We start from the raw sequence: 7,022 nt of genomic DNA on the forward strand, positions 1-7,022 counted from the left end.
CAACAGACGTATAATACACACTCTGAACGGAAAACCAGTATATTCAGAGAAACTGCAAACACAAAGCAGAATTAACTCTGTTCTACAATGCTCGATTTGTGCTTCATCAGGGTGGTGGTGCAGGACGGCTGAACACTTAACTGTCCCATATTGGAGTTCTTGTGGTGCATCAGGCGGTCGCTCAACAACAATCAAATGCAGCTGCAGTGCAATTTGATCACAGCTTCCCAGCAGCATGTGATTGCACTACCACAAATGTAATGTAAGCAACTTTGATAAAAATGTTTTATATTAACCTCTTTGAGGCAAGATTCAAGTCCTTGAAAGTTGATTTCATGTCATCATAACGAGAGCAGACCAGGGGGCTGCTTTAAACACCACAGGACACTCATCAGGTCACCACATCCTCCACACCCCTGATTCCTTATAAGTGACAGCCGTACAAATACAAAAAAATAAGGGGGAGAGAAGACTTGATCTGAGCGATCGACGCCGCCCACCACAAGAACAAAAAAACTGTGTGATTATCAAGGTGCCTCACATGCAGCCTGCTCCGGCCCACTGGCTGCGCTGCACTTTGCCCCATTATGACCAACGGTCCACAGTCTGAAGTGGAGACAGTCTTAAAGTTCTGCTACATCAGAGAACCTCCTCGGACCTAACAAAACACAAAACATTACATTAACTTACTTTTTATTTTGGTGTAAATTATGTGAGAAGTCCTTCACACATACCCTTGTACTTTTGTCCTCAGCTAACGACTCAAATTTGCATTTTGCACCTCCTATGCATAAACAATGTCACACTTCACATGGAGTGATAACGAGCAGCCCTGTGCGAGATCAATAGTACATTGTGGTCTATTACAGTTTTAAGTTCCTGAGTAAATAAGAGTTTTGCTTCGAAAAGCTCCATTAAATGATGCGTATTGTGTTCGATGACTCTTATGGGATGGGACTATATAACAACATGAATATAATTCTCTCTTTAAGAAGTGTTTTTTTCAATACTTTATGCTGTGCACTGGGTACAGCATTGAAAAACACAACGTTTGACTCCTGCAAGCACCAATCTTGTGGTCGATGAAGTGCTGATACATGCGTTTGAGCAGCAAAGAGCAGAAGCTATAAACCAGTGAAAAAGCCACAGTGGGAGAAGCTGAGGTCAGGGCGGATGAAACAGCAACAGCACCCATGAGTCCTGCCTTCAGCCTTGCTTTTCCCCGCAAGTAAGACAGAAACATCATTTCCCAGATGTTCCCGATTACAAAAGTATTTTTCTAAGTTTTAATTTTTTTTCCCAGCTGTTGTTAAGTCTCTGGAGGAGCAAACTGAAGAGGAGAATTTTCCATCCCAGCTGAAACAGGAGAGAACAGACAGTTGTGCAGAGGAGGTGAGAAACTGACACACACGCACACACACACACAAAACCTGATGAATTTCAAGCTAAACTTCAGCCATCTTCTTTTATTTAGACATGCTGTGTCAGCATGCTACTACATGACTAACTCAACAACATATGAGCTGACTTTTCCATGAGCAAGACATATTGTCAAATCTCCATTTACTATATATGAAGTGAATCCTTTTTGCTGTCATGTCTTTTATATCAGATATTGCAGGGTCAAGTTTTCTTGGTCTCTGTGGTGCCTGTAAGTCCAGGTTTGAGACACAAGGAGATTTAGTTACTCAGTGAAACATACAAAACTCTAGAGTGCATAACAAAGCACAGGGAGAGCTGAGTGGCCGAGACACGTCACCAGACAAGAGAGTACGGACAATCTGGTGAAGACTGGTGTGGAGAACCGGCTTTTTATCCTGTGGCTGATTAGTGTGGATTGGCTGCAGCTGTGGTGGCAGAGAGAGAGGTGTATGACATGCGACAAAGGTCTTCAGCTGCAGTCGAACTGGGCGATGCCAATATACTGTAGTATGAGCCTGAGCCATCAGGCTGCAGGGTCACCCCACAATACTTTGGTTTCTGACTAAAAATCAGCAAACAATAATGCCATTCTCCTCAGCCTCAGCTGTCCTTTGTATTCAGCTCTAGTAGGCAAATGTTAGCATTGACACTGTTAGCATGTTGATTAGCATTTAGTTCAAAGCACGGGGCTGACTACAGCCTCACAGAGCTGCTAGCATGGAGGTGAGCATGTCTGCTACTATTGTTAAAGTCAGATCTGAACTTCAGGCTCAAAGTTCACAACTTAAGGCCACACAAAAGATACAAAAATGAAATATTGGAATAGCTTTTAAAATGTTGAAATACCAAACTAAAAAACAAAAAATGTTCTCTGTGTCCATGATTGTCCTGGTTTCAAGCTGGGCCCCTGAGTCCTGACAAGTACCTGTAAAGCACTGATATGTGAAGCTTTGTGTTTCCTGTGCATTAACCAGAATAGACCAGAATTAACCAGAATAGAGGAGAGTCTAGATGAGTGTGTCCTCTGAAGATAGCTTTGCGTGAGGGTTGCCCCCACAAACCACCTGAGAGTTTCTGCACTGTGACCAGATGCTGCTTGTGGTCTGGATTTCCGTCCATGGAGGCTTGCAGCGTTGCTTTGTAGCCCCTCACCTCTGCTGTGTATAAAAGGTGTGTTATCACAGGGTACACACACTCAGAGATCACCGCTCACTGCCTGCAATGGAAACCTCCTCAGTCCTCCTTGTGTGCATCCTGGTGACATGTTCCGGTGGGCTGCTGATTGCTTTTCATTCTATAACACTGTCTTTATCAAGTAGATTATGCTTAAACAGTTTTTGTTTTGTGTTTTCACAGTCTGGACTGTCCACGGGAGAAACTTGAGGGTCAATACTGATGATCAGGAGCAGGTGGAAGTGGAAATCTCCGTGGAAGCCGGCAGGGTAACGTGGCTGCATTAATGATTGTCCAAATTCATCTGCGAATATCAACTGAGGAAATGTTAGATGGTCAATAAAGCTTCATTGGTTTACTGTAGATGATGTAACCCTCAACTTGACTTTGGGCATGACACCAATCAAAACTTTAACTCTGACTGTAGTTCTTCTTCCGGCCTGAACTCACAGAAGCAGAATGTGCTTAAAGTATCAAAAGTATTTAAACTGGTTTCATCTTTAGCAATATATTGTATTTTATAAGCATATTTTCCTTTGCTGGAAAATCTCTATCTAAAAGTAACCGGCAACTACATTTGTCAGATAAGTGTAGTGGGGTTAAAAACACCATATTTCCCTCTGAAAAGCATGAAGCAGCAAATATATAAGCTTACAACTACATTTTAATGTGTTATAACACATTTATGGGTTGCTGAAATGCTAGTTATTTAACAGTTTTCCATCACATACAGAGTTCCCATCACATAAGTGTTATTTGGGAATATGCTCTGTATTTAAAGTACTTTCATCTGCAGCTTCCAGGTGTGTGCTGGGCCTGCAAGTGGGCTTTAAACAAGGTGAAGAAAGTCATTGGACCCAACGCCACTGCAGAGGTAAATTAAACAGATGGATGGATGATCTCGACGGTGCATTGTGGAGGGAGCACTAACGTCATTCTCACTCTTCCAGAATTTGACATCGAAGCTGAAGTCCGTCTGCGACCAAATTGGCCTCTTGAAATCGCTGTGCCGCAAATTTGTGAAGATGCACCTCGGAGAGTTGATCGAGGAGCTCACTACCACGGACGACGTGAGGACGATCTGTGTCAACACTGGAGCCTGCAAGTGAGTCACCAGACCGCCGTCATGCTGCACCACTAACAATATGGCCTATAATATCTTGATTAAGCCTAGTTCTAAGATTTTAATTAGTCATGATGACACCTCTTCAGAAATAAATGTTCTTTCTTTCAGCACACACTGCACAGTGCAGGAAATTAACTGAGTACATTAACTCCTTTACTTGTGCTTTACTTGAGTATTTCAAACTCCAAATGCATACATTTCAGAGTATAATACCCCACTTTTCAGATACAAAGCACACGATCAGTTTATTACACATGATGCACTGCTATAGATTAAACTACCCAGCATTATATGAATCACCTCGACCAATTAAACTGCTTAAATATTAACACATCAATAATGATAATTCAATGTTATATTACTGTAACCCTGTCAGGGACTTCTGCATTTTAAGTGCTTGTACTTGAATTTTTGTACCTCCATTCTTTAATACTTCCTCCACCCCTGATGCTCCATTACATTACAATCATTTTGATCTTTCCCTGTTTTTCTGGTGTGCTCTCTTTAGGCCAAAGGAGCTGTTGGACCTTCTCTTTGATCAAAGTGACGAGGATCCACAAATTGAAGTTAATGAATATGCCTGAAGCTGTGTGCATGGATATCATGAAAAAAGCTTTAATTTGCAATAAAAGCTAGAAACTCAAGTGTTTGTGGTGGTGAGAGACTTACCACACTGTCAGCTTGTGAAAAGTATATAATCAGCTGTTTTTTTTTCACTGCATTTACTTTGTGTTGCAGTTCTGTCTTGTACCTTTATTCACGTTGCTGTAGGGTTAATTTCTGTTTCTCTATCTGTGCTGATGATATCAATAAATATGCGCATTTAAAATTTCATGAATATCTTTTGTCTGACAGGACACAAATCACATCTCCACCACCATTAGAAATGCATGACTCTTCATAACTCACAGAGGAAATACTGTGCTTTTAAACGCTTTTTTTTTACAAACCAGAGACCATATTTAACCATATCATACCATTTCCGTTTTCCCTTTCCTGTAGTGTGCTATTTAGCTTTTCTGTGCATGTGAATTGTCAGTGTTACAAAGTCCATGCAAAGGGAGTCATTCTGTTGCACAGAAAACACCGATCCTGAACTGCCTGACACGCCTGCAGTAGTCCAGCCTTCCCCTCTGTTATTTGTTGCTAAGTAACACCTCACCACTTCCACGCACCTATGAAAGATAAAGTTATGAGCAAAGCAGCCAGTTTCTTCTTTCTTCTTCAAGTCTCCATCTTCTCCCATCATCTGAGCACAGACGCAGAGGATTAGCTTAATTTCTATGGAAATATGACAGAAATCTCCCCACGCGGACTAACAAGAAAACTCTGTGTGTGTTTGTAAATTACCTTGAAGCTCTGATGGTAACGATATTGCCGTATGCGAAACTGCAGGAATTCATCTGCTTGGCAACATTTTGTACCTTTTGATTAGCACCCAGCAGCTAACTTGCTCAGACGATAAAGAGCTGGAACATTATTGGCCCGCAGGGTAGTGAGGCTGAGGCTGATGGGGCTCAAATTCATGCTCGAACATGTGCAGCATTTCTATTCTAGAAGCAGTTATCATGGCGATATTCACAGTAGAAACAAAACACCAGCAGATCTGGCAGAAACACATGTGTGTGAACTGACCAGTCAGAGCAGACCGGACTATTTGAGGGCCAGAGGCCTCGAGGAGGACTGGAGGTAAAACTGAGAGAAAACTAGTGCTGCAGCCACAGACAGTATGAGAAAAATCATGTGTTTTTTTTTTTTTTAACATCAAAGCATATCAACCTATTCTATTCTATGCTAGTTGAATAAAAGTATGAACCTTAAAATTAGCACAATATGTCCTCTTAAAAAAAAAAAGCTGATTGGTCAAAAAGAAGCTCCCAGTTCACTGACTTTAAAAAAAGTGACACACAGCTGCTGCTGAGCCAAATCACACATATGATTACTACCATTTTTTCTGACGACGCTTCTGAGAAGTGTTGGTTGATTCTGACTCTTGAGTTCCACTTTCACCGAGAACAATGACAACTGCAGAATGCATGCACTGCTGACAGGATGTCAGGTACTCTTTACACACACTTCTCACAAAAGAAAGGTTAAAGATAACACCATTATCTGTAGTACGTGTGAAATGGGTCACACTGGCTGGTGTAGTATGCTGGCAGCAGTGGTGGAGGTGTTAAGATCTTTAAGTTAAGTAAAAGTGGCAACATCACACTGTGAAAACACTTAGTCACATTCAAAGTCCTGCACTCAGATACTTTGGGGTTGACATCAAAAGGTGAATATGAGACAAGAGATCAACATTTCAGCTGTTATTTCCAGGTATTTACATCTGGATCTGATGCACAACTTAGTAGACTAGTACTTAGCATTGTTTGCAACAGAACTTCAATTTTTAGGGGAGAAAAAGTATTAAATATAAAATAGACTAAAGTGAAAAAGACTTAATATTTAGTTGGAAATCCTTGCTATAACTGCATCAAGCCTGTGACCCACTGACATCACCAAACTTTTGCTTTCTTCTTTTGTGATGCTTTCACCGCAGCCTTTCAGTTGTCGGTTGTTTTCCCTTCAGTCTCCTCTTTAGCAGGTAAAATGCATGCTCTATGAACATCTGCAGTCTGGAGATTGACCTGGCAGGTCTAAAACCTACCACTTCTTGCCCTTCTTTGTTGCTTGGGCAGTGTGCTTTGTTTCATCACCGTGCTGCACGATGAAGGATCTCCTAATTGCTTTGGTTGCATCTTTCTTTCAATTGGCAGAGAAAATGTTTCTGTAGACTTCTGAGTTCATTTTGCTGCTGCCACCGTGTGTTACATCATCAGTGAAGGTTAATGAGCCCGTCTCAGAAGAAGCTATGCAAGCCCTGACTGACTTCAGAAGTCGTGAAGTATTGGCAGATGGACTAACACACTGCTGCTTTTGGACTTTTGACAAGATTTGTTAAAAATAGAAAACAGGTATATCCTACTTTTATTCTTTAACAGCTTGATGAGACCCCAGAGTTTACTATATGGCAACCCAGAGGTGCCAATATTAAAATGTAACATTTTGATTCATTTGTTCGTGATGTATGAAAAGAAAAAACACTCTATTTTCAAGTGAGGCCCAAATTTGCTCATACTCAGCAGACATTGGGCATCTTACAGGGCAATGGAAATCTTTCCTCTGATTGCTCTGTTTCAGCTGACTGGATATTAAATCCCTCCCAGTGGGTTTTGAAGGTTCACTTTACAAAAGAGATGTGGGACAATTTGAGAAACTGGGGACATACTTGAAATTTAAAGGCTTTAAATAGTTT

General features: G+C 41.2%; 1 protein-coding gene across 2 annotated transcripts; it reads left to right on the forward strand.

The window, feature by feature from the left end:
• Positions 1-1,089: 1,089 nt before the first annotated feature.
• On the forward strand, positions 1,090-4,536 carry LOC121618656 (antimicrobial peptide NK-lysin). 2 transcript variants are annotated; one of them, XM_041954191.1, is made up of 7 exons: positions 1,090-1,228; positions 1,304-1,392; positions 2,512-2,692; positions 2,779-2,864; positions 3,392-3,469; positions 3,546-3,700; positions 4,230-4,536. In XM_041954191.1, the coding sequence occupies exons 3-7, from the start codon at positions 2,644-2,646 to the stop codon at positions 4,303-4,305; spliced, it is 444 nt and encodes a 147-aa protein (XP_041810125.1). In that variant the 5' UTR covers positions 1,090-1,228; positions 1,304-1,392; positions 2,512-2,643; the 3' UTR covers positions 4,306-4,536. The 2 variants fall into 2 exon arrangements, with proteins under 2 accessions (XP_041810125.1, XP_041810124.1); XM_041954190.1 differs by having other exon boundaries at positions 1,163-1,392.
• Positions 4,537-7,022: the final 2,486 nt, after the last annotated feature.

Source organism: Chelmon rostratus, chromosome 15 (genome assembly GCF_017976325.1).
Source record: "Chelmon rostratus isolate fCheRos1 chromosome 15, fCheRos1.pri, whole genome shotgun sequence".
Lineage (NCBI taxonomy): Eukaryota > Metazoa > Chordata > Actinopteri > Chaetodontiformes > Chaetodontidae > Chelmon > Chelmon rostratus.

Excerpts from the sequence above, each read along its gene's own strand:
- LOC121618656 (XM_041954191.1), top strand. The coding sequence starts at position 2,644 with ATGGAAACCTCCTCAGTCCTCCTTGTGTGCATCCTGGTGACATGTTCC. Across the intron at positions 2,693-2,778 it reads CATCCTGGTGACATGTTCCG|TCTGGACTGTCCACGGGAGA; the intron begins GTGGGCTGCTGA and ends GTGTTTTCACAG. Across the intron at positions 3,701-4,229 it reads GTCAACACTGGAGCCTGCAA|GCCAAAGGAGCTGTTGGACC; the intron begins GTGAGTCACCAG and ends TGCTCTCTTTAG.